At 36.1% G+C, this 26,799-nt stretch overlaps 1 protein-coding gene across 3 annotated transcripts in view; it reads right to left on the reverse strand.

Annotated features, from left to right (window-relative positions):
• Positions 1-4,623: 4,623 nt before the first annotated feature.
• Positions 4,624-26,799, reverse strand: part of FAM91A1 (family with sequence similarity 91 member A1) — a 59,472-nt gene continuing 37,296 nt past the window's right edge. For all 3 annotated transcript variants that reach the window (XM_027854006.1, XM_027854007.1, XM_027854008.1), the window contains 10 exons: positions 24,622-24,754; positions 24,093-24,241; positions 22,741-22,875; positions 22,455-22,568; positions 20,868-20,940; positions 15,245-15,397; positions 13,038-13,142; positions 11,956-12,079; positions 10,933-11,002; positions 4,624-7,623 (listed from right to left, as the gene is read on the reverse strand). In XM_027854006.1, the coding sequence (XP_027709807.1) occupies positions 7,438-7,623; positions 10,933-11,002; positions 11,956-12,079; positions 13,038-13,142; positions 15,245-15,397; positions 20,868-20,940; positions 22,455-22,568; positions 22,741-22,875; positions 24,093-24,241; positions 24,622-24,754 (1,242 nt within the window). In that variant the 3' untranslated portion in view covers positions 4,624-7,437. The remainder of the gene's footprint in view (positions 7,624-10,932; positions 11,003-11,955; positions 12,080-13,037; positions 13,143-15,244; positions 15,398-20,867; positions 20,941-22,454; positions 22,569-22,740; positions 22,876-24,092; positions 24,242-24,621; positions 24,755-26,799) is intronic.

Below are 26,799 nucleotides of genomic sequence, written 5' to 3' on the forward strand. Positions count from 1 at the left end.
TGGTTCCATATATATGGAAACTTGGTGAGCCATCCATCTGGTGCTGAAATTTCCATAAGCCATCTGGGAGTTTCAATCCCCTCTTTCCCACCCTAGCTGACTGATCTCAGCTCTGTGCTGCCTAAATACTGATGGTGGACCCTTTTTGACCTACCACAGTGCCGCCATCTTGCCTCATCCACACCCCAAGTTGATCTGAGATTGCAGGCTTCTACAATGTCCAAAAAACTGGCAAAGATTTGGTTTGAATCCCATAGAAACTATCCCATTTACAATCCTCTTGAGACCTCTTCTGGCTGCAAAGAACATCTTTCAATAAATCTCATTGAGACTTGTAAATTCTATACCAATAACCTATGTGTTTCTCTCCTTCCTGGGTGTGCTAGTTACCATAAGTATTTAAAAGGCAAATCACTAAACATAAAAAGGATTATGGACAGGAGAATCTAACCAATCCCTCTTTTAAATTATTTCCAATGAGCCCAGAAGTCCATTGAATTCCTTTAAGTACCAACTAAAATCCCGTCTTCTACAAGAAGTCTTTCTTCTTAACCTCTCTTAATTTTTGTGTCTTCCCTCTTTTATTTCCTATGTATCCTGTATATAGCTTGTTTGCAAATATCCAATGCTTTGTTGTCTCCTTCATTAGACTGTAAGCTCCTTGGGGACAAGGATTGTCTTTTGCTTCTTTTTACATCCTTAGCACAGTACATGGCATATAGCGGGAATTTAATGTTTATTAGCTTATAGACTGAAAGTAACACTAAATCATTTGGTAAAAGGAATAAGGTAATGAATCAAATCATTGATGAAAATGTGGAATAGAAAAGGGCAGAGAGGAGTGTGAGCTAGGAGGTCCCTGGTCTTTAACTAGATATTGAATTCATGTAATTCTATTACTGTTCAGTCTGCATCTTCCCATTGAGTCCATGAGTATATATCATAAGATGCTGATGAATGCTTGGACATACCATAAAGGCTACTATTTCAAAAACAGAAATGAGTTCTGTGAGCAAAGACCTGTTCTTCATTAATTCATTTTGATATTTCCAGAATGTTCCTGTTAAAACATGTGTTACCCAAGTAGTATAACCCATTACCCGATTCATTTACAAGGAGCAGTGGGAAGAATCAGTCACAGGACAAGCAGATGGTGTTTAGATCTGGAGAGAAAGCAGGTACTTTTATTACTCAAGTATGGCACTTTACATTTTTATCTATTAAATTTCTATTATTTTGGTGTTTGCGCTGGCTATCAAGATTGCTTTAAATCCTATCACTCAACAAGTTAGGCATCCCTCCCAACTTCATGCTATTGACACCCATATTGATAAGCATCCCTGTAGGCCAAAGGTGGGAACCTGTAGCCTCAAGGCCACATGTGGCCCTCTAGGTCCTCAAGTGCAGCCCTTGGACTGAATCCAAACTTCACAAAACAAATCCCCTTAATAAAATATTTTAATGAAATGCAGGTCTGACCATATCAATTTGCCTACTCAATAAACTCCAGTGACTTTATCACCTCAAGGACCAAATATAAAATCTTCTGATATTCAAAGCCCTTCATAACCCAGTCCTCCATCCCGTTCCTATCCCTTTCCAGGCTTTTAAACCTCACTCCCTACCACATACTGTTTGATGCGATGATACTGGCCTCTCGGCTGTTGCTCAAGACCCTGCATCTCTCAGCTCTGGGCATTTCCTCTGGTAGCTCCCTGTGCCTGGAATGCTTTCATTCCTCATCTCTGCCTACTAGCTTCTCACCTGTTAGCTTCTCTTGCTTCCTTCAAATCCCAGCTAAAATCCCTTCTTCTACAAGAAGCATTTACCAACCCTTCTTAATTTTAGTGCTTTTCCTCTCTTTCCCTATAGCTTGTTTGTACATTGCTTGTTGTCTCTCATTAGATTGTGGGCTCCCTGAAGGCAGGTACTTTTTGCCTCTTTTTGTATCCCCAGTATTTAGTACAGTGCCTGGCACATAGTTGGTGCTTACTAAATGTTTACTGATTGAGTACTTTGTCTACATCATTTATTTCCCTGACTTCTGGTCAACATGGGAAATGAAGTTAGTCTGATAACAATCTGTTCTTGACTTTAAGCCTGGCTCCTGGTGATTGCTACTTCCCTTTTTAAATGCTCATAAATCATCCTTTTAATATTAACATTCTGGGATTTTGCCAAGAATCAGTCAAGCTCACTGTTTTATAGTTTGCAAAGTCCCATCCTCTTCCCCTTCTAAAAAATTGAGACATTTTCCACATTTTTGTTGTTGTCATTTTTCAGTCATGTCCAACTCTTTGTGACCCCATTTGGGGTTTTCTTGGCAGAGATACTGGAGTGGTTTGCCATTTCCTTTTCCAGCTCATTTACAGATAAGGAAACTGAGGCAAACAAGATTACGTGACTTGCCCAGGGTCACACAGCATTTGAACACAAGAAGACTAGTCTTCCTGACTCCAGGCCCAACATTATATCCACTGTGCCACCTAGCTGCTCCTCGTAGTCCTGCAGCACCCTCCCATTATGCACATACAATGGTCAGAGCTCTCCTCATCAACTGGGCCCCCAGAAGGCTAGCCCAAGGTCTACGTACTTTGTGGGTCAGAGCCCTCTCTAAACCACAACTCACAATTTCCCATTCTTTACTTTCTATTAGCCAAATGAAACATTTAGTTCACAACAAAAAAATTTAATAAAATAGAATAAAACATTCACCCTATAAACTGTGAACTCAATCTTCCACAAAACACATTTAATGGGAAGCGTACCTTGCACAGGAATCGTGAGTGTAGCACTGAAAGGGAACATGAAAACAGGGCATACATATGAGGGCAACTCACACCTCTGATACTGCAAAGCTGCTAGTCTTCTTTCCTTGTACTGATCTCTACTTTGCCCCCCATCAGGCATCAATTTTCAACTGCCACCTATTGGACATCACGCTTCTTTCCAATGGCTTTCAGCCATCCAGCTATCTTCAGATTCACATGCTCCGCCCAATGTCCATTAGAAGTGTTGTGGTTAACTTCTCCCCTGTAGGGAGTAATACAGCTCTGCCAACCAGTTCTTTTAGACAAGCCCACCACCAACTAGGGAGCGTTGTTTTTAGTAAGCCTCTTTCCTGCAGGAATGGCTATACATTTTCTAACCTTCTTTCTGAGCCTCAGCTATTGTCCTCGACTATGGTGCTCTTTCTACTGCCTGCTATTCTGTCCTTAGGCAGCCCTCTCATTCAATGCTGCACCAAAGTTAACAAACCTAGGCTGAAATCAGGTGGGTTCTTTAATAATTTGTTTGAACATTCTCTGAACTACTGCAAACTACCCTCTTCTGTCTTCCCTAAGACTCAGTGCAAATGTGATCTAACATTGTAAAAACTACACTGCAGGTCTTAGCTCTTATCTCATACACACTTTCTTGGCTAGGCAAATACTCTCAGAGCTCAACCTTGTCAAACAGAAAAGAAGCTGACTGATATTGTGATGAAGCTATAGATAACTTCCCTCCTTCATGCTCCTCAGTCCTAACAGATATTGTGGCTACAGAAGGCCATCAAGGCTGGTGATCTTTGTCCCACTTTCCTTCAGGAGAACAACATACTCTCATCTCTTCATCTCTTGATAAGTTTCTCCAAAGATCAATGACAGGAGAAAAAGAAACATGTTAGTTTGGTTCTTTCAGTACCTGGGATGTGGTTATCTGGGCCTGAAAATTTGGACTCATGAAAGCAGCAGGTGTTCTTTTTATTACTTCTTTACTTATCTCAGGTTCCAACTCCTTGATAAATATTTTTGTTCTACCTTTCCCAGTCTGAAACTCATTCTCCTTAACAAAGCAGTTCTATCATCCATTACCACCCATCCAGTTCACATCAGCAGTCTTATTTATCCCTTCTGTTATCATTCCCTTGCCCCTAACATCCCTAACAATTGTTTTCTGGATTGTCCTTAGCTCACCTCCCAGTCCTGGATCATTCAGAAATTTTAGTCATCAGAGTATGGGACAGAAAGTTAGAAAGGCAAGTTTAGTCTGCCAGCGTAGGGGTTCTTGGACTCTAAGCTGAAGAGATGAGACTTGATTCTGTGGCCAGTAGGGAATTGCTGAAAGCTTTTGCTGAAGACTTCTGAGTGTGAGAAGAATAATACTAATTCAACAAATATTAAGCTGATCATTAATTGATCAATACTGGTTTAGGAAGATTAATCTTTCAATAGCTTACGAGCTAAATTTGTTATCCTATCAAAGAATTTCAAGCTTCATAAAAGTCAAAAAGTATGACAAATTTTAAATAAATATACAACACTGACAGAATGAGTCCAGAAGAACAAATGACTTGAGATACTTCACAACTCAGATTTGTAGTCATGTGTGCCAAAACAGAATTTATATACTTTGTATATCAGTTTGTGATAAGTGTTCCTCATAGGAATTTGTACTAGAGAAATTTAATGTCCTCACTGGCTTCTTATTCAGAGCAAACAGTTAAGCAGCATGTGCATTTCTAAAATTTTGATTTTTTTATTAAAGTGATCTTCCCAAATGTTCTAATTACTAAAATTTCACTGTACTACAAAATTTCTATTCTTAAAGCAAACGTTTAAAAGTGAAAATCATCCCACTATCTTGATCAGTAATAGTTTATTGTAAACATTTATGTTACATGTGTCAATCATCAAATTGAACACAGGGTTTTATACATTTCATTGTATACTATTAACAATATCATACCAGGAAGCGATCCATTGTTCTCAGTTACAATTTTGGTACTTTAAAACCTTTTAAATACAAATTGTGTTTGAAAGACTGAACAAGGGGGAAAAAGAGAACTGAAGCTCTCAGGGAATAAACCAGCAGGAAAAATGGTAAAAATCAATTCTAAATGCTTAAAAGAATTTCAGCTAAAAGTACCGAGGTGGCTGGCTGCACTATCCCCCAAGAAAAACAAACATAAAATTATCTGAACACATTTAATGAGGACAAAGGGACTACCACATACTTTAATGGCTCTACTTACTATAATAGCTATGTGCCATTTTTATAGGTTCTTTCTTTCTCCCTCTCTTTTAATCTTCAAAGAAGTCTTGCCTCTGTTTAAGTCACACTTTAAGACAATAAAAAGTAACAAAGCCAAATGGAATCATATCAAACAGCAACAAAACTGAGTCAAAAATCTTTAATGATCCTTCTCTTTGGTAGTCACCTAATAATTAGGTAACAGTCTATTTTTTAATTACCAGTTTTACATGAAGAGATGTAACTTTACATGAGATAATATTTCTTTTATGAGCATATATACAATTGTAATGAAATAAAGCTAAGTTTGTAAAACACAATCTGAAAACAGCAGCATTTTACATTTTTTGTTTACAACACTGAATAGGCTTACACCCATCCCTTTACCATGTGGAAGCTCTACTAAGCTCTACCAAGCTGTACATCAAAGGATTCCTTTTTCCTTATCAAGGGCAGAGACCAAAAACCAGAGTTGAACACAAGCTTTTTCAATCATTTTTCCTAAAATGCATGATCACTATCTTATTCCATCTTCCCCTCCATTTTCTCTGAAAGGAAATAAGGCAGAAAATCATTCCCATATTTTGTTACAAATTTATGAAAAACTGGATTTACTGCCAACAAAAACAAATATTCAATCCTTTATTAGTGCACACATCACAGTAGGCCCAAAGTATTAGTATCTGCAGAATAAATAACTACCTACAGTTAGTAAAAACAAACCAGATAAGAAAACGTTAGAATAAAAAGCAGCACTGATCAAATTAAGTACTTGGACTTTCAGTTGAAAAACTGCAAGTTATACATTTACAGGAAGAGGAATGTACATGAACAGTTATGTGAGAAATTAGTGTGTGATTCACAGTTTAACAAATCATTTTACTATTAGTATGCATTACTTTTCATCTTTTAAACATATTTAACACACACTTGGTTCCTACTACAGCAGAAAACAAAATATTGTCATATTTACCATGAATATTTTCCAGCACTCACTATGCTACAGGTTCTTGGTCCAAACTGTAAAATAATACTGTGAGCACGCTGTACATGGTTATGATTACAGTTTTAGGAAAGACATATGTTACCAGATTAAACACACAAATAACTGTTCTTTATAGAACAAGGAAAAAAAAGTATCAGCAGAAATCTTTATGTTACAACCGTCCCTCAAATTTAAATGTTTTTCCATATATGCTGTTTTACCAGGATTTCTGTTAAACTGGCAAAGCAATCATCCTACAGATTAGTCTAAACTAAACAATAACACCGCACAAACTGCCTAAGGAAGGTAACTTGATAAATGTAAAAGTGAATTACTGAAGTATTCCAATTAATTGAGTTAATATTTGTTATACTAAAAGAATATAACTCAAGAGAAATTCTGAAACAATACTCCATTATTTCTCTATCTTTGTCCCCCAGGCCCATTTACAGGAATTGAGGATCCAACAGTTAATTCAACTGAATGATTCATCATACTTTTTTTCTTAACTAAGTCAACTCTTACTGTTCCCTGATGTTAATTTGAACTGAAGCTCCCAATCTTTGGTTTGTAAAGATGAAATCTGTTTCCATATAAATCAGTCTTGTGGTTATAAATGAAGTGCTACTTAAACAAACCGAAAATGGGCACCAGTAGTAGCAACCAAACAAGGTCTCTTGTTATGGAAACATTTGATAATCAAGTCTATGTGAGAGATAATGAAGCTTACATATCTAAAACCACAGTGAACATAGGAAGTTTTTCCAAAGTTTCTCATGAGGCATCAATGAATCTTGATGTTCCAGGAGTTAAGACCTCATAAAGCAAGGTCAAATTATTTTTAACTATACTGATTTACATACTTTCAACACTGTCCAACTGATACACAGAATTTATACACAATGGCTACAATTTATAATGACCCCATCACATCATCATACAACACTGGATTTTACTGGGTTTTTTGCATTTTTACTACTTTAAGTACCAGGAAGCCTCTTCAGTGAAGTAAATCTCTTTCCATTACCCCAAAAAAGTATAGGTAATAAAATATAAAATTAAACAGGATTCATGTTTGAGTAACTAACATATAAAATTACCATTGCAATATCTGTGGTGACAGCTTATAAATTTAACAATCATCATAAAGCCTATAAAGGGTACCCTTAGGTTTATAAAAGAAATGCAGATTGTATCTAGGTAAAAATACAGTGCTGACTGCTAAAAAGCTCTCTGTTGCAGCAGGATATGCAATAGTGAGTAAGACTCCAGACAGTGCAAATATTTTCCCCCAAACTGCAACACAACACACTTTTAATACCACTTTAGCATATGTTATTCTGCAGCAGCAGTACACTTCTTAGTGGTTGGCACCAGAAATTAACTGTTAAGAAAGAAAAAAGGCAGTAAGTGTGAACAACAAATGGTATGTGAATGAACTATTGCAAATTGACATTTGCAATAAGTACTGAGGAAGGTGATCGTCCATTCCACTCAGATAAGATGCCATCTTTAAATATTAAATTCTTCGCAGGAAGTGGAACACCCAGTTCAGCACAAGGAGGCTGTGAAAACATACTTGAAAAATTGGCCTCAGTGTGTAAGTCCAGGGTTGAAATTCCTTCCTAAAAAAAAAAAAATCAAGAAGGAGAAAACATTGATTTATAAACAATACTATGCAGACCATTTTAATCAAAATATGTTGTTCCTGCTAGCTCAAAGCACTTGAACTTCATAGAATCTCAGCACTGGAAGGACCTCAGAAGTTAATCAACCAATGAGTAATTATATTTTGATGTTTGCTAGGTGCCAGGCACTGTGTGAGATACTGGGGATACAAAGACAAACAAATGAAACAATTCTTGCCCACAAGGAGCTTTCATTCTTTTGGGGAAATGACATATACAGAATAAATGCAAACCAAATCCAAGGTCATCAGGGAGGAAGGGCCAGAGCACTTGGTGGGGTTAAGGAAAGGCTCATGGAGAATATGGTTCATGGGCATATATCTTCAAGAAGGAGGGAGGGCATTCCAAGCAAAACAGACACACAGTGCAAAGATCACCTAGCTGAACCCACATTGGAATAAGAACACCTTCTACAACATCTCTAACAAATGATCAACTGCCTGGAACAACTTCTCAACTAACTTCTGCTTGATGGTTTCTAAGCAAAGGAAAATTACTATCTCATCTCATAAGGCAACCCATTCCACTTCTGGAATGCTGTTAAAATTTTTTTCCTTTACACTGAGCTGAAATCTGCTCACTCTTTCAATCCCATCCTTCAATTCTATTTAATAAGCATAAGCTCATCTTCATAGTGATTTATAGATTCATAATGCACTTTTCTTAAAATAACAATGTTAAGTAAATACTGCAGAGTTTACAGATTAAGAAATTAAGCATCAGGGAAGCTAAGTGTGACTTCCCAAGATCACACAGCTAAAAAGTGACAGAGCTGAGACTCAAGCTATGCCAATTTTCTAGGATCAAACAGAATACACTTTACCCTTCCTCCATAGGGCAAATCTTCAAATAGTTGAAGACATCTACCAAGGTAACTTTTCTAAATCAGAGGTCTGATCAAGTCACCATTCCCTGCCCCCTAGGTCAATGAGCTTCACTGGCTCCCTATCACTTCTAGGATTCTTCATGATATGTCCCCCTCCTATTTTTCCAGTCTTCTCACATGCTCTCTTGAGTGTACTACACTGGACTTATTTGTTTGCTCTCACACATGACAATGCATTCCCCCTCCCTGCCTTTGCAATGACTATGCCTTATGCCTGCAATGCTCTGGGTCTTAGTTTCTTGGCTTCTTCCAAGACTAAATTCAAATCTCACATTCTGCAAAATGTCTCCCAATCCCTCCAGCTGCTGGCATCTTTCTCTCTTGGATTACTCCATCTAATAGGCATCTTGTATTTACCTAGTTATTTATATGCTGTCTCCTCTATCACTGAGGTGTCAAACTCAAGGAACCAAATTAAAATGTAATTGGGAGATGTTTAACAAAATAAATAAAAATACAACATGGATAATGTTAATTTGTGGTTTTCCAAGTCAATATTCATTTCTGTTTGAGTTTAACACCAGTGCTCTACAAGAATGTAATCTCCTTGAGGGCAAGGGCCATTTTTGCCTTTCTTTGTATTCCCAGTGCTTTAGCAGAGTATCTCATAACCAAAGCTTCATCAGTGCTTGCTGACTGACAACTGGATTGCCTGTTCTCCACTCCCTTGCCATGCTTTTTCAACTGATTCTTAAAGAGAGCACGGTTTCAAGTACCATTTGCCATCCTGGACACAAGCCAGCTGATCAATGTCCTATTTAAAAGAACTGAAGAGACAGTCTGACCAGAGGAAAACTGTGATTTACCAGGGCACACTGGAGCTATTCAATTTTGGAAAGGGAGTATGGCATAATGAAGGACAGAGTGCTTTCTAATGGACAGATGGGCTGGATCTAGAGTCCAGAAGACTTGGATTCAAATCCCACCTATCACTTAAAAGTTGTGTAACCAAGGTCAAGACTTACCTTTTCTAAACTCAGTGCCCTCATCTATAAAATGGAAATATTTCATACTAGGTGGTATTACTAGTAATTAGCCCACTTGGCTATGAAACTGTATGTGAAATGTATCAGACCTTAAGAGCATTAAAGAAGTGTCAGCTGCTGCTGCTACTGTTATAATTATTTCTGGTAAATTTCATGACTCTTAATAATGGTGTGGCCCTAGACGTCTCATTTTTCTCTATTTACTCCCCTAATATGCAAGATCAATCATAAAACCTCAGATAATTCTTAGGTTTCGCCTTGAAAGAATTAGGAAGGAGCTTTTCCATGAATGTTCCCTGGCCATGGAACGTCATTTCTGTTGCGGCTTAATAGAACTATTTTCAACCTTTCTGAAATAGAATTTTTGTCCTTTGCATCAGTGGTCTCCAAAGTAGGAGCCTCCAAAGTGGGAACTATGGTATAACACAAAGAGTGTGTGTCATCAACTAAATGGGAAGGTGGTAAAATGGTACATCCCATCCTCTCCACGAAAGCCAGTCATGAGGTTTTTCTCCAATACAACTACACCTGCCCCTCATCCAATATGGTCCAATATTCCAACACTTCCCTACTCCATCCTCTCCCTGTACTGTGTAACTTTCCAACCTTCTCCTTTTTGAACCAGGTATCCACCCCTCAAGGTATTTATAACCTAACCCTGACCTTGTCCTCAGAAGGATAACTGTACTGATGCCACTGGGAAAATCACCAGTCCTGCTCCCTGACTAAGCCCCACCTCTCCCAAACCCTAAGCCAAAAAAAAAAAAAAGTGTTTTACTGATAAGGTTACAAAAATCAGAAAGTCTCTACATAAAGGTAGATTTCATTTATTTCACAGTATTTGTGAAGATGTACTAAAAATAGAAAATATTTCATGAAAGTTAAACACAAGTCAGTAATGTAGCACTATTAAAATAGCAAAGATTATACACCACAAGGAAATTTCACAAATAAAAATAGCTATGAAACTACAAAATGAAAGTCTCATTATATTCCAGAAAAGTATTCTTAGGCTAATATAAGTTGGGCACTTGTAGGAGGTACACGAATTGCTTTTGGGCCACTGCACGGATTCCTGATGAAAGAATTAAATAAATGCTAAAAGTATCATCTAACTTTTATCCTAGTTGGCTGGCTCCCATACCAAGAAACAGTTACACAGACAGTGAGTACTTTAAGCATCGAACAACAGTCTGTAGTTATTCTCTATGATATAAATTATTTAGTAATCTTAGATATGGACATTTTAAGCAAAAGTATTTCTAGTTAAAATTATCACCTTGTACAAATTAGACTGACACAATTTTAACGGCTTAAATGTCAGGCGTTTTTTTAACTCTGCCTGTTTGTGGTTTGGTTTTTTTTTTTTTTTACCTGGAATGAATGAACAAAATTAAGGACATGGAGGGAGAGTTTTCTACTGGAATGTAAAAGTTTTTGAAGGCTGAAAAAAAAAATAAGAAAAATAAGGACATAAATAAGATTTTTTTAGAAAAGCATTAATATTGCATATTAGATTTTGTGATACAAATTGCAATTTTGATTAGCATTTACACTAGATGGCACCCAAAAACATTACCTGATAAAATTATTGCATAACTCAATAAATATAAAAGGTATCAAGAGTCTAGAAAGTCATATTTTATAAAAAGAGCCAGTATTAAATCGACCATAATATGTAAAAAAGACAGAAAAACTGGCCTCAAAAAAGAAGTTTGGCAAAACATTTACATCATCTACCATGAGCTAATAAAAATAAAATTGAATGTTTTTTTTAAATAACAAGTATTTTGAGACATAGCCAATTAGCCACATTTAAAATATTCCCAAAAATTCAAAAAAGTAATTCTAAAGAGCTGGCAAATTAAGCATACACCTGAATTAAATATTAATTATGATGATAATCTATACCTTTCCTCTGTATAACATTTTCCCTTTTAAAAACACTCATGTACATTATTTTACATAAGGGGAATGTTAATCATTTAGTATTGCTTGTCATCTCACAATTTTAACTTGCTGATAGCTATATTCAGTAAACATACCTTAAAAGTTAAAAATTTGATATAAAAAGGAATGTCAACTTTTTTAAAAGTTTATTTTTCCCAAATTTAATCTTGGCCCTATAATTCCAGTTCAACTTAGGAAAAAATAAAGTAGAGAAGATTATGTCTAAAAATAGAACAGGATATCACAACTAATCAATATTTACTGAATACTAACTTACAATAAGACACCACGCTACAGAAAACCGGTGAGAGGAACGGGGGCTAAGAGGGTGGGGATGGGAAGTGCCCCATTAGAGAAAAAGCTATCTCAGACACTGTTACATCTCTGTCTTCAAGAAACTGAGAATCCAAGATTGAGGGAATATAAATCAGTAACACAAACCCTCACCTTTCTTTCCTACAAAGGCCATGTGTAGCAATTTTCCTACAGACTTTACGATTCAACTCAGAACTAAATAGTGGAATTCCAAAGCACAGTTCAAGAGGAACCCATTCAACTTCTGTTGTAGCTACTACAAAAAAAAAAATACACATTATTAAAAAAAACCTTCAAAATTATTAAAATGAAAGCTCAAGTTAAATAAAATGTGTACTAATTTTGAAACTCTCTAGAGTTTAACTTGACAAGTATTTACAAAGCATCTATTACACAAAAGGCAATATGCCAGGCATTGGGGACAAACAGACAGATATTCTAACATCCGGCTTCAAGCAGCTTCTATTCTATTGAGGGAAACAAAATGCCTATAGCTAAGGAAATACAACTGGGACAGTGGAGAATCAGGAAAGGCTTCACATAGAAGGGAGTGCCTGAGATGAGCCTTGAAGGAAGCCAGGAATTCTATGAGACAAAGGTGAAGAGGAAGCAGCTTCCAGACATTGAGGGTGCCTTTCACAAAGGAGTCAAGAGCTAGAAGACTGAGTCTAGAGAACATCAAGTACACTGCTGTTGTCACTAAAATGAGAATTCGTGAAGGGGAGTAATATACAGTAAGGATGACCAGGTAAGTGCGAGTCAGATTGTGGAGGGCTCTAAGACTTGGAGATCTGAGCAGGGGAGAGACATGAATTAACGTATGTCTTTGTAATATTAATTTAGCAGTTATATGAAGGATGGATTGGAGAGAGGGGATTGCAATTAGGAAGCGACTGCAAAAATCAGGTGAGGAGTGATGACAGCAGTGACTATGAGAGGAGAGAAAAGGATGGATGAGAGAGCTGCAGAAATGCAGAAAACCATATTAGAGAAAGAAGTATTTAAAAAAAATGCAATGAAACTGAAACAAGTACTCAGGGGCTACAATTTTATAACCCTTTAATTATACAACTGTTAGGATGATATGAAAAGGATTTTGAAAAGCTGTTTTTTCAAAAGTCCATGATGATCATAGAGCAATACCAACTTAATGAGGGAATTAAAAATAGTGACTTACAACATTTAATAGTCTCTCAAAATTCTAATAATTTTACCATCAACATTTTGCTTTGTTGTTGAATCTACAGTCTCCTCAATGACCATTTCAAATGATTCTGTGCTTCCATTTACATCGGATCCTGAAGCCAAATCAGGTTCACCTAATTAAAGATAATTAAAGATATTTACATAGCATTCATATTCAGAGAGTCAACCCAAGTACTGCAAAAATCAGACTTCATACTTCATAAAAAACGACTTTAGGCAACAGGTTTTTTGTATTATTTTTTCATGTCCACAAAATAACATTCAACAAGGGGACACTGTAGCTAGGCTAGGTTAGCACACCAAAAATTCTAGCATTAAGAAGGTGAAATGAGCTGAAGGTCTAAGGCATTGTTTCTCAATCTGAGTATGAAGACCTCTTTTTAACGTCAAAAAAAAAAGTGTGTGGACTCCCACATGAAAACAGTCAAATCAAGTCAACAAGTATTTATTAAGCTCCTACTACATATCAAGCATTATGGTATGTGCTACAAATAGAAAGGCAAAAGACAGTCCCTGCTCTCAAGGAGCTCACAGTCTAACGGGGGAGACAACAAGCAAACAGCTATGTAGAAACAAAATATACACAGGATAAATTGGAGATAATCAAAAGACAGAAGTCACGAACATTAAGGGGATCAGGAAAGGCTTCTTCTAAAAGGTGGAATTTTAGCCAGTGCTTGAAAGAAGCATGGGGAGCCAGGAGGCAGAAGATTGACAGTGTACCAGACATAGAGTCCAGCCAGTGAAAATGCTTAGAGTTGGGAGATGGCGTGTCTGGTGCAAGGAGGCCACTGTCACTGGATCACAAAATATGTGACAGGGAGGAAGACTAAGAAAATTGAAAATATAAGAGGGGGTCAGGTTATGAAGGGCTTGGCAACAGGCTGGACATGGGATTGAGAAAACACATAATAAAAAGTGGCCAAGAGTCAGTAATGCTTTAAAATTTGTATCTTGGAAATGCAATAGTATCTGCATAATTTTTTTTTTTAAAACATATATGTGTGAGACAGCTGTTACTCAGTCTTGAGTTACATACTGTTTAGAGCTAAAGATCAAAAGGACAATGTTTAGTGCAATATATGGATTCATAATCCTTTGACAGTAACTGCTCCAACTATTCAGAGGTCCTACTCAAAGTCTGGGAATGACCAGTGTAGAATTTTGGGATGAAGACAAGCTGTAAAGCAAAAGAATGATGGAAAGACAAGAAAGAAGGAGCCATTGTTAAGGTGAAAAACACACACACAGTGGACAAACCAGATGAAGAGTTTCCATCTGAAATCTCTTCTAATGTATAGTTTTCTATATGGTTTTGTTTATACAGTCAACAAGAGAGCAACTTAAATTTACAAAGATTAAGTTTTAGCATACAATTGGTAACTGCATTTTAAAATCTCAAGAAATATTTTTTAAATAGGATTACTTTATAAGGAAGAAAAGTAAAAACTATTCTTTACTTTATCAATATAATTCTTTTAACAAATAATTCTAATTGTCAAGAGGAAGCAGCAGACTTAGTTCAGGAGCAAAGTATCATTTATCAATTTTCTTAGGCTTTTTGTTCTCTTTACATCAGTCTGCTGGTGGGACACCTGCCAATATTTCATTACAAATCTTTTTAGAAGTGAAAGGTACTAACTCAAGGCCAGGGACATACAGGGATAGTCATGTGCTCAACTCGTTCTCCGTGAAGGCTCTTGGCACAAAAGCAAAAGGCAGAACCCGGAATATTAGAGGCACCAAAAGCTAGGAAACAAACTCACTTATAAGGTGCACCTGCTCTGGTTGACTATTTTTAATCCTTTGCTGCTGTGAAAATGATTATTAACATACAAATAGAGTATGATCAAGGAATACAAATCTATGTTTAGGAAATTGAAATAATTCGTATTTTCTTTTGAAATGATTAATCACCATGGCCTCCAGATTTGTTAGTCATATCAAGTATGGCACCAACACAACTGCATTCAAGGACTAGAACTTAATAATGTCAACTTTTAACCCTATCTTTAACGCTCAGTTAGCAGTCAGCCTCAGGCAATGGAGCCTCATCTGGAGGCTAAAGAAAAATATTCAAAAAAGCATTTTCTTATCCTCTAATAAAAGAATTTCAGTCTCACAGAAAACATTCCCAAGTCCCTTACTGCTTTTTGAAGGTACTAAACTAAAAATCAGCTATTCCAACTCAAAAATAAATTGACAAATAGTTGACCTTTTTCATCAGATGCATCACTGAGTTTTCTACTGGCAGCATGACGGCTGGAGGCATTCAACATGGTGACATAGCCACAGAGGTGCTCTAAGTCCACTTTCTCCCGTAACGTCTGCAGTGCTTTATGAACACCCAGATTGGCTCGAGTCAACTCTAAGAATAGAAAGTAATATAAGAACAACTAACATTTATAAAACAATAAGGTTTACAAAAAACTTTGCAGACTTTATCACAAGTATCCATATCCCAGACTGGAGAGTACTTTTCTCTTCCTCAAGTTATTAGCAATGTCACCTTTTGGATATGTGTATATATGTATATCAGCCAGATTAAACACAACAATCTTACAACTTATTTGCTGCTATCCCAAAGGATACATGCACTCTTTTAGAGGAGCAAGCACTTGACCTCCAAGAGAAGCAGCAACCATTTACACCAACTCTGTTCACTTTCAAGTCAGGGCCAAATGCTTACATATGCTAATTTCAGTCAAGAGGGATAGTTATTAGCACATTCTTATCTGGATCTTCTTTGAAGTTCTAAATCTGCTACACTTCTTTACCAGGTGAACATACTGCCCAGAAGAAGAGGAACAGGAAATCAGGACTAGAGATTTTAGAGTTTCATAGTTATAGAGTCCAAAGTACTCACTTCACAAGTGAAAACACTGAAGCCAAGAGATCAAAAGTGACTTGTCCAATGTCACACAGAAGAACTGAAACTAGAACCAAATGTCCTGATTCTTATTACCATACTTCTTCAACTGTGTTCTATGCTACTAACCACTGAAAGTTTTTGGAATCCTGACTCTGGCATCCAACAAATACATTACCAATCCTCCTTCCCATCTTGGTATCATGTCTAAATTTGGCAAACACACCTTGAAAACAGCTCTGATGTCACACCCCACAAGAGGCTTTTCCTGATCTCCACTCACACTACACTCCCATCTTGGTGCTCCTGAAATTTAGTGCTCTCTCTTTTTACTTATCTCTGTGCAAGGTTGTATCCCCACAGCAAAACTGAAGCTTCTTGAAGGCAAGGGCTCTTTCATTTTTGTCTTAGTATTCCCAGCACCTAGACTAGAGCTGTGCACATAGAAGGCACTTAATGACGTTTTTTGAATGGTTTTGATGTCTTCATACAATTCACTGTTTAAAATGTTGTATAGTTTAGGTCCTCCTACAATGGTCTCTTTGGTGACTTAAATAAAAAGGTGTGTCAAGGTGAGGATTAGGAGAAATAGATGTGAAAATACTGTTTACGAGAAATAAATGTTAAACATTTAGAGATTATTTAGAAACCTCACACCTCTAAAACATGAACATTTTCTTCAGAAAGAGTTGCCAGGCACTAGATAAGGCAAGCACCAAAAGAATGAAATGGTTCACCGCCTCTTAACAGGTAAGAAAAGATTTACTACTGAGCCAGGAATTACCCCTGAATCCCCACTGTGTGCAGAGTCAGGTCCACCTGCTCACCAGAGAGAAGACAAATATGTTTAGTCAATAAGAGGAAAGAATACTAATGAGAAATGGGTATGGCACACAATTAAGAAAATTTACTGAAACAATTTCTACTAAAAATCAAAAATAAAGAATGGAGATTGGAATAATATCAATAACTGTAATAACTTCATCCAGAAGGTAAACTAATGCAAATTATTACAACAAAGAGACCAAAAGAGCCCTAAAAATATCATGGCCGGCAAATACTGACTTAACTGCCAGAAAGAGATGGGTACCCCAATGGTGACGAAGTAGAATATAAACTCATTTATAAACATTAAGAAGAAGAATGGATGATTATGAGCAAAATCATCGTAAAATGCAGAGAGAAGCAGGGGAGGGTAAAACCAGTCTAAAGAAACCTTGGAAAATATCCAAGTCAGCAAAGTCATCATGAGAGCACTGAAGGATAAAAAAGGAAAGGACTACAAATGGAAGAAAAATGGAAAAGATCTACAAAAGCAATTACCAAAAAATTGTTTTTTCCACCAAGGATAGTGGAACCACCACACTTGGACCTGCACCTCAAAGTCCCTGACATGCTTACAGAAGGAGTAGGAATAACACTAATGAGAATAAAGGTTAAAAGTAGCTGACTGAATGAAGTTTATCTAAAGAACAGCGCTGGAAGAAACACAATTGTGAGGGCATTCAGGGATTCATTTACAAGGTATCTAAACAAGAGGAGGACACCAAGGGTGTTTAAAAAAAAAAATCTCAGACCCTTGATTATTAAAAAAAAAAGGTTCCAGAGAAAACAATTACCAACTTGTATGCCTCTTCTCCATCTATACAAAATCGTCACAGGGACCATCTATTCACAAATTGAAGGTATTACTAAAGACCAAGAAGGCTACTGCAAATGATGTTCAACAATGGACCTCATCTTTTACCATCTCAGAACTATAAGGTCCCACTGTGTTTATTGCTTGTTGATTACAAAAAAGTACGTGATGCACAACAAAATGGGCCTTTACGTGTTCTTTTGCAAGGCTCTCCCAACCACAGATCAAAATGACTCAAGGTTCTTTGTAAGATAAAACAACAGAAATCACCCTGTTCAATCACCCTCTAATAAACAACAGGAAGAAGGATACTTGCCCAAAAGTATTCACCACTGTACTGGAGAACATTTAGTGCTGAGTCTAGATTGAAGAGGGATCTGTGGATGCTCCAGTTTGTGAACAGAATTGTGTTCATTGCATTAAGCCCTAAGAGTGCAGAATCTCCTAGAAGACATCTGTACTTACTCAAAGTAATCTGTCCTAGAAAAAACAAATGGATGAAGAACGTCTATTGCTCAAATTTTAACATGTGTCTGAATGGATACCTAAAAAACATGTCAGAGAGAGAAACAGAGAGAATATCTGGGACAGAAAAAAACAGATAGAGAATAAGCAGGACCCAAAGTTAAAGGAGGAGAGCATGGGGAGTTTCTTTCAGGAAACTTCCTGATACTTTTACTGACCATTCATAACAGCAAAGACTCATCTTTTCAATATAAACATTTTACTCATATATTACTGCATGGCAGTGAGACATAAAACACCACTTCCTCTAAAAAACTAAAAAAGCCCACCAAAGAAAAGGCAATGAAAAGACATATGAGCAGGCTGCATTATATAATCAACAAGGAGCTCTAAAGAAGAACAAGAATAAATCATGTCATCAAAGAATTGTATGACCAAAAGAAAAGGCAGGCTGGTCACCTGGGAAGAATAAGAGATGACAAACAGCCAGAGTGCTCCACTGAAACCCTCCTGATGTCAAGAGAAAGCAAAGTCACCTAGGACAGGCAAGTAAGGATTCAATCAACTCCCATCAATACAGGTACTCCAGAATCAAAGAGATCACAGATCCATTTGAGTACTTAAGTATTACTAATAAACCAAGAGAACTCAGGCTTAAGCAGAACAAATAAATGATTAGATAATTAAATAAGTAAAATCATTTTAGAAAACCTCAGAAGCATAATGTCTCTACTGAACAGATTTTAATGGCTGTTTATGAAAATTAGCATAAATTCCATAAATGTGGACATAAACTATATGGCATCTAAGGTCCCTTCCAACTCTGTGATTCTGGTACTTGATGCACCAGATTACTTTTAATTTACGAGATGAAGGAGACCTTCACGTAACAAAGGTCTGCATTCAAATGCATATATCCATCACATAGTTCAAGAGATAAAGGAGACCTTCACGTAACAAAGGTCTGCATTCAAATGCATATATCCAACACATAACAGACAGGGAGGTTTAGAGCTAGAAAGGGCAGTAGGGATGATTTATTATTTATTTCTCCACCACACCTCCACCCTCATTTTATAGACCAAGAACTAAAGGTCCAGCAAAAATTAGGCAAGTCACTCTTGGGTTCAGTATCACCAAAAATTACAAATCTGAGACACCTACTGCTATCTGTGCCCTATTCCCATATCTACAGAAGCTATTTCTGTAAAGATTTTTTTTAAAATGCATTACCAGACATTTAGGGTATATCTGTTAAAGGCCCAATTTTATAAAATTATTTATTAGAAATAAGTGTGACTATCTCCAAGTTTCTACATGTTTACTTATATGTAGGCAAAAAAAAATCCATACATTCAAATTAATTTCTTATATTTCATTATCTATTCATGAGGGGTGGGGTTAGGGGACAGAGCAAAGAGAAGTAAAGATAAACTTCTAATGTAGAAAAATATGAATTCACAATAAATTACTACCTTTAAAATAATTCATGATATAGATATGATTTCTATATGACATAAGAAAAGTAGAAAATGGCAAGTCTTAGACATATGAGCAAAAAACAAGAACAGGGAATTCTATTACATTATTCTAAATTCTACCATTTTCTGAAAGGGAATACTGTGATGTCAAACATGTACAAATAAATCAATTATTCCAAGTTTCCAAATTTGGTTAGTAAGAATGGATTATTTTCTAACTAAAGGTTGGTAAGTACTGCAGGAGGGTAATATAAATATAGAAATGTAAAGCAGTAATGTTTAAAAGGTGATTTAGGTGAATTCTAGTTTATATATAAAAGATTAGTATTTTGAACATAAATGCTTTATCAAAAAGTATTCTGTCCCTGAATAATTTTTAAAGTTTTCTCCCTACTTAAAAACATATACACAATAAATATGTATGTGTGTAAAATGTGTATGTCACAATACATAATACATATAGTATGTGTATACATACACACATGTATATGTCCATATAAACACACACACATATTTGCATTTGACAAAACCTCTGATGATGTGCTTATAGCCAAGATATAAGTAATATGGGCTGGACGATCATACAGTTTCATGAATTAACAGTTGATCAGCACAATATTCAAAGAGTACTGATTCCCAATCAATTGTAATCTGCAAGTCTCTAGCAGTACGCTCCAGAGTTCTGTCTCAACCCTGAAAGTTTTCAACATTTTTCTTAATGACTTGGATGAATATACGGAAGGAATATTTATCTATTTGAGTTCAACATCACTAGGCTAAAATACACAAGATGAAGTTTGATAAAGACAAATAAAAAGTGTGGAGTCCGTTGTTGTTTTATTAACTATACAAATAAAGGATGGTGGAGATCTGACTTGGCAATTCATATACAAAAAGCTTAGAAGTTTTAGCCAAATACTAGTATAATATGAGTCAAAAGATAATACAATATTTAAAACAGTGTCCAGATCAGAGATTTAAAAATCTTTCCTCATTCCATGCTAGAGTGCTGTGTTAAATTCTGAGTATTCTTTTAAGAAGGATACTGGCAAATCACAGCATTCAGAAGAGAGCAGAATGGTGTACAGACTCAGCCATGCCACACAAGGCATGGTGGAAAAAACTAGAGACATTTCCCTGTATTCAAATATATGATTAAGGTTTTACTACACCTTCTCTTTGCCATAAGAGTAGCAAGGAAGGGATCTAAAATTGAACTCATTTTTCCTAACAGCAGAAAGATATTCTGCTCCATTTTCTACAGTGAATGTTATGTAGAGATTAGCAAACCAGCTGTGAACAATTCAAGAGTAAAAGATTACCCAGTCCCTAGCTCAGTGTCTTGCACACAGGAGCTTAATAAATATGTGCTGAGTTGAATTACCTCCTTGCAGTTCCAATTCATCAAATGGGAAAGGTATATGCATCATTTCACCCATTCCATGCATGCCATGTCCCTAAATACCAACAAAGAAAAAAAAAAGTCAAAGGCACATATTAAAAATCTACACCTAGTCACATTGAATGCCTAGAGCTGAAGAACAGAAAGCTCCAAGGACACATCTAGTTCACTTCCTCATCCACTGTATAGATGAAGTAATAACTGAGGCCACCACAGGTGAAATGACTTCCTCATGATCACACATGCAGGATCAGAGGTAGGATTCGAACCCACAGCCTTTGATTCTGACTTTGTCAGTGGTAAAACATTGTGACATACTGCCTCCTCATCTTTCCCTTTTTACATATTACAAAAATAGTTCAGTTCTCTTTCTTCCTCAATCACAACTGGCATCTCATTCATCTGTTCAGTTTCTTAGGAAGAAAGATTGTGTCTTTTGTCTTTACATTATCAGCATCTAGCAGAAAGCCTTGCTTATAGGCATTCCATTTGCTGAATTGATCCAAATTACATAGAGCTTTGAAAGTTCACAAAGTACTTTACATAAACGATCTTAGTCTGATCTTCACAGTAACTGTGTGAGGAAGGCATTCTAGACATCATCATTCTAATTTACAGATGAAGACACTCAGGCTCCGGGAAGCCAAGGCACCTGCTCCAGATTACACACATTAGAGGCAGCCCCAGGATTCTCTCCATCGTACCACAACTGCCTCTACATGATACCAGATGGAGCAGTACTAGTAGCAAAACTGCACCCTGACATTCAACTTGAAACAATTTCCCATCCTGCTCCTGTCCTTTTTGAAAGGTTAGAACAACAAATAAATCTCTCTATAATCTTGTTGATATAAGCATAAGGCTTCTAAATAAAGAACTTTACTTCAGGGAAAAATTACATAAGCTAAAACATTATACTTTAAAAGAAACTGAACTTTCAAACTTGTTTTACTCTTAAGAGTATGATTACTAGACTTACCTTTTCACTGTTACCCTATCTCATAAGCAAACAACAGTTAAAAATTTAAACTCATACATAAAAAGCACACAAAGAAATAAACATATAACATTTTCATCAAAAGTCCATTACTTATATTTCAGCACATTAAAGAAAAATATTGGCTCTATTAACTTTTATATGACATAATAATGGCATTCTTTTAGGCAAAAACAAAATCAAATATCTTTTTTCTTAAATAACATAAAACTATGACATTTTAATGCTTAGGTTAGAAGTTAATTCTCTATTATACACAAAAGAACCTCACTAATTTGCATTATAGTAATAACCAGAGAACTAGGAAGATTTTGAGTATCTTCTTTTGCACCTAATTCATATTACAATTGAAGAAACAAGACCAGACAGGTTAAGCAACTTGTCAAAGGTCACACAGCAAATCAGTGGCATGACCAGACTAAGAATCTATATCTTCTGAAGCCATTCACTTTATTCTCACAATTCCAAATTAATCAAGCCCAAACTAAAATTCAGCCTCATTCTAAGCAGAGAGCTATCTAAGCAGAGTTAAAATAAGTCAAATTTTAGTATTTCAAATAAGCTTATAATACCTGAATTAAAACTGCAGAATGTGTTAAAGCATCATTCAACATTGTAAGCACATTCGAAGTAGGAACTACTCCAGGATCATGACCCCAAGAAGTTATTAATAAGCGATCATAACCCTACAGGACACAAATGAACAACAGATAAGCCAAAAGATAAGGAGTCACTTTTAAACATAATTTTAAAAATATTTTTAATAATTAACTTTATGGTCAACAGCAGCTCCCACTCTCTCAGCACTACTCCCTCCCATGTTGGGGGGAAAAAAAAAGTCACATGCACTCAGAATACCTGAAATATATCTGGAAGTTTTCGCAGCCTCGTCCCTTTGGAAAGCAAGAGAGATGGTGGTCCTTGCCCAGTAATATGGTAAATGTATAATTTAAACCAGACTGAACTGACTTCTGGTATCGCTGGTCCAATATGCTACAACAACAACAATAAAACAGATCTCAATACCAAATTAAAGGGGAAATTGAAATTATTAATTTCATGCATTCACTAAATACAGATGACGATCGAGTATTTTTCCACAAAATGTTAAATATTTAATTTCTGTCATTGCTACACTTCTGAAAATACATTTCAAATGACCCAAAAATATAATGGCTAGAAATCTGTACCAACAACTGAAAGACAAGGCAGCAGAATCTAGCTGAAAAGACTTTCACTGTACATCAGGAGTTATGGTGCAAAGGCAACATGTCACAAGTAAGACCATTCACTCAAACATTGACTGAGTACACTTTGTTCAAGGCTCTGTGTTTGGTGCTGTGGGAGATACAAAGATGTATAGGACAAAGAGATGAGTATATACTAGTGGATCATAAGTATTATCTTTATACAGAATGAAAAATATTATGCCTGTAAAGGAATCCTTAGAAGTATGGTAATCTGATGATATGATGTTTCACTGGCATTCAAACCTAAGTTAACTAGAAACCTCTCTTGATATTATATCTGCATTTCAAGAATTCTGCCGAGGGCTCCCCAGTGGGTGGACATTATACTTTGACAGACAGAGAACAAGAAGCAGACGTAAGGACTGCTGTAGAAGCCATTCCCTCTGTTTACCCTGTCCTCTTCAATTGCATCTCGAGGGCAAAGGCCTGGGAAAAAGAACAAGCCAGGCCTGAAAATGGTACTGAGGACTTTTTTGCCACATGTAGAAAACTAGATGAAATAAAGTGGCAACTTCCAAAATTAATTTCTAAACTTTGGATAACTGTAGGAACATTTGACATAAAACTTAGGATTTCAGAGTCACTGATTTTCAAATTATATAACATCTTCACTCCCATTTGCATGAGACTTAATTTGTCCTTATCAGACATCCCCAAGAAATGTGAGATAAAATTTCATAGCTTTCAAGAATATGTACTTTAAAATATTTTATTAATGAATTCATTGTAATTCTAATTTTTGGATGAAAATCCTTATTGCCGCTCAAAACCTCTCCAAGCAAAAGTATAGTACTGTGGCTCCATAAGACAGAGTTGTTTATTGTCTAACTCTCATATCTTGAAGGTACCTAAGAACTCAAGGTCAAAGAGGATTATGATGGCCTCCCGCTGTTGTCTCCTGTGGGAAGTAAACGTTATTACCCTTTGAGTAGAGATTTATTCTTTTTACAATATTATTACCTGGGGAGTACAGCTGCTGATGGGTCGGATTTCATTGGTGAGGGGAGCCATGGAAACAAGTAGAGAATAATTTTTGTTTAAGACTCTACTACAGGTTGCAGGATCCAAACCAAGGAGACTTTCACATCGTAAAAGATCCAAAGGAAAACCTGAATTATGAATAAGCATACACAACACGATGAGAATCAGTGAAAATCTGAAAGATAATGGGTGAGAGAAAGACTTTAAAAGCCTTTTGCCTTGAATTTTCTTAATGAAAACAGTTTAAGTTCTAATCTGTGAGGAAAAATCACTATGCCTATTAACAACTTCCTAACATACTACCTAAAGAACAGAAAACTAAAGCTAATGTCTATTCACATCCTAACATAAAGTATAGCTGGCAAAGAACTGTTATAAAAGCATGCCTCTAGTTACAAACCCAGTATTTTATCTACACCTCAGGATCAAGTATGTAAAGACAATCTATTTAATTTTACTGTAAATCTCACAGAATTATGGCTTTAAAAATCATATGCAGTTATCATACCATAATTAGGTTGTTCTGGCTGTGCTGTTTGTGCAACTAGATCTTTATTGTGACGTAAGAACAGTATTGTGTTTCTCAGAGTAAGTGCATGATCAAAATATCGTTGTGCTTCTCCTTCACCAGTACTCTGAACCTAAGCCAAGAGAATAAATCCAACAGATAACACATTCACTTTAATAGATCAACATATAACATGATACAGATAGATACTAAGTTCATACTTAAAAATCAGTAAGTTTGTCCAAGCAGTGTGAAACCCAGCCCCGCCACTTCACTTGTGTTTCAAATTAATACTTCCCAGCTAGGGCAATGAGAAATGAAACCAGTAGTGCTCATATATGTGGAGTGATACTGCCACAATTTGAACAGTGGCTTCCCTATTTCTTCATGACATAAAATACCAAATGATTTTAAAGGACACTACAAAATTAACAAAATAGCATCCACTGCTGAGCCATCAATATCAGATGTATCACTTGTTGCTAACAATGATAAAGGCAAAACCAAGAGTGATTTACTAGAAAACTGACACCTCAGTAAACTCCCTAAAAAATAAAAATGAGTTCTTCCAGAAGACAGTCAAGAGCTGAACTCAATTTACTTGCATGTGGTGCTAATGCAGGCAAGGTCATGATTATATCTCTACATGGGCCAATTACTCTCACAAAGGGGAAAAATATAGGTTAGGGCCATGGATTGTACCTCTCTTCTTGTCTAGTTCTGTCATAAACTTCGTATTGCTCATCACACGTAGAAGTGAATACAAAATACAAAGCACATGTCCTACTGACACTAGGTTAGTAATGTCACCTTTATATATGAAGAGCAGCATATATATTCTAAGAATATGGAAAACTAGAGGACAAATCTACAGTATAATATAAAAAACATTAACCCCGTAGAATGGACAAGGCCAACCAAATGAGCTAAATCAAAATTAGAAATTAAAAAAAAATGGAAGTAAATTACTGTTAAAAAACTGGGAGTAAATTACTGTTAAAAAACTAAACCCTGGAACACAGAATACTTTACCCAGGATTAACTATAACATATAAAAGGGGAAAAAATATGAGAAAGTTGAGCTAACCTGGTAATTACTATAGTAATGAAAGATAGGATAAGGTTAAAAAAAAAATAGCCTGGGAATCAGAATTCATTGTACTAGCACACAAGGAAAGTTCATAAGTAAAGAAGAGGCACAATAAGAAAAAGGCTGATGTGATTTTTAAAATGCTAGAAGACCAGTTAAAATCTAATGTAAGATGTACAAAAGAAAAGTAATGAAGATTATCTTAGAAATATGTTTTCTTTACTAACAACAGGAACAGACGTTCTACAAAAAAAGGAGTAAAACAAAAATAATACTAGATTTTTAAAAATAGAAACAAATTGGAATTACCACAAATTGAGTGAATAGCACATTAATATACAGGGCTGATAAAAGAAGACCAGAAGGCACCATAATTATTAGTCAAGGAACAAATTAGGCGCACAAACTGTTGGCAGACAAAGAGAAGGAACACCACAGAGAGGAAAATATCAAAGGGATAGAAAACACCAATAAAGGGGCAATGAAGATTTATAGCTAGGAAAACTAGGGCTGTACTCACTGGGAAAAAGTTGGTTAAGGGCAAATATGGCTGAAGTCTTCAAGATGCTAAAAGGGATAGTGAGAGTGGACATAAATAACTGTAATACCATGGGATACTGTTCCACATTTAAAGGTGGAACAAAAGTTCAGGTAAATCTCACCAAGTGGTGAACGTAACAGTGGCATACTAAAAGATATAATTTAAGGGAACAATCACAAGATTGTATATTTGGGGCTGCAAGGGACACTAGCAGCTATCTAGTCCACCCCTTTTATTTTACAAATAAGGAAACTGAGGGTCCAGAGAGAAGGGACTGGCCCAAGGTCACACAGTTCATAAAGTGGCAGAGGCAGGACCTGAAACCAAATCTTCTGATTCCAAATACAATGCTCTTTCCACAACCCCAAAGATATTTTGGAATCAAGTTACTTTCAGACCCAGATTTCTAATCCCCCTTCTACATAACTAAATTAATTATTTCTATAGAGGTAGACTTATGTCATGTCACTCTTTCCAGTAATCAGTGGACTCATTCATTCAATATGTCAGGGCCTCAAAGACTGACAAGAATAAATGTACTTAAAAC

Source organism: Vombatus ursinus, unplaced genomic scaffold (assembly GCF_900497805.2).
Source record: "Vombatus ursinus unplaced genomic scaffold, bare-nosed wombat genome assembly UNPS02010284.1, whole genome shotgun sequence".
NCBI classification, from domain to species: Eukaryota; Metazoa; Chordata; class Mammalia; order Diprotodontia; family Vombatidae; genus Vombatus; species Vombatus ursinus.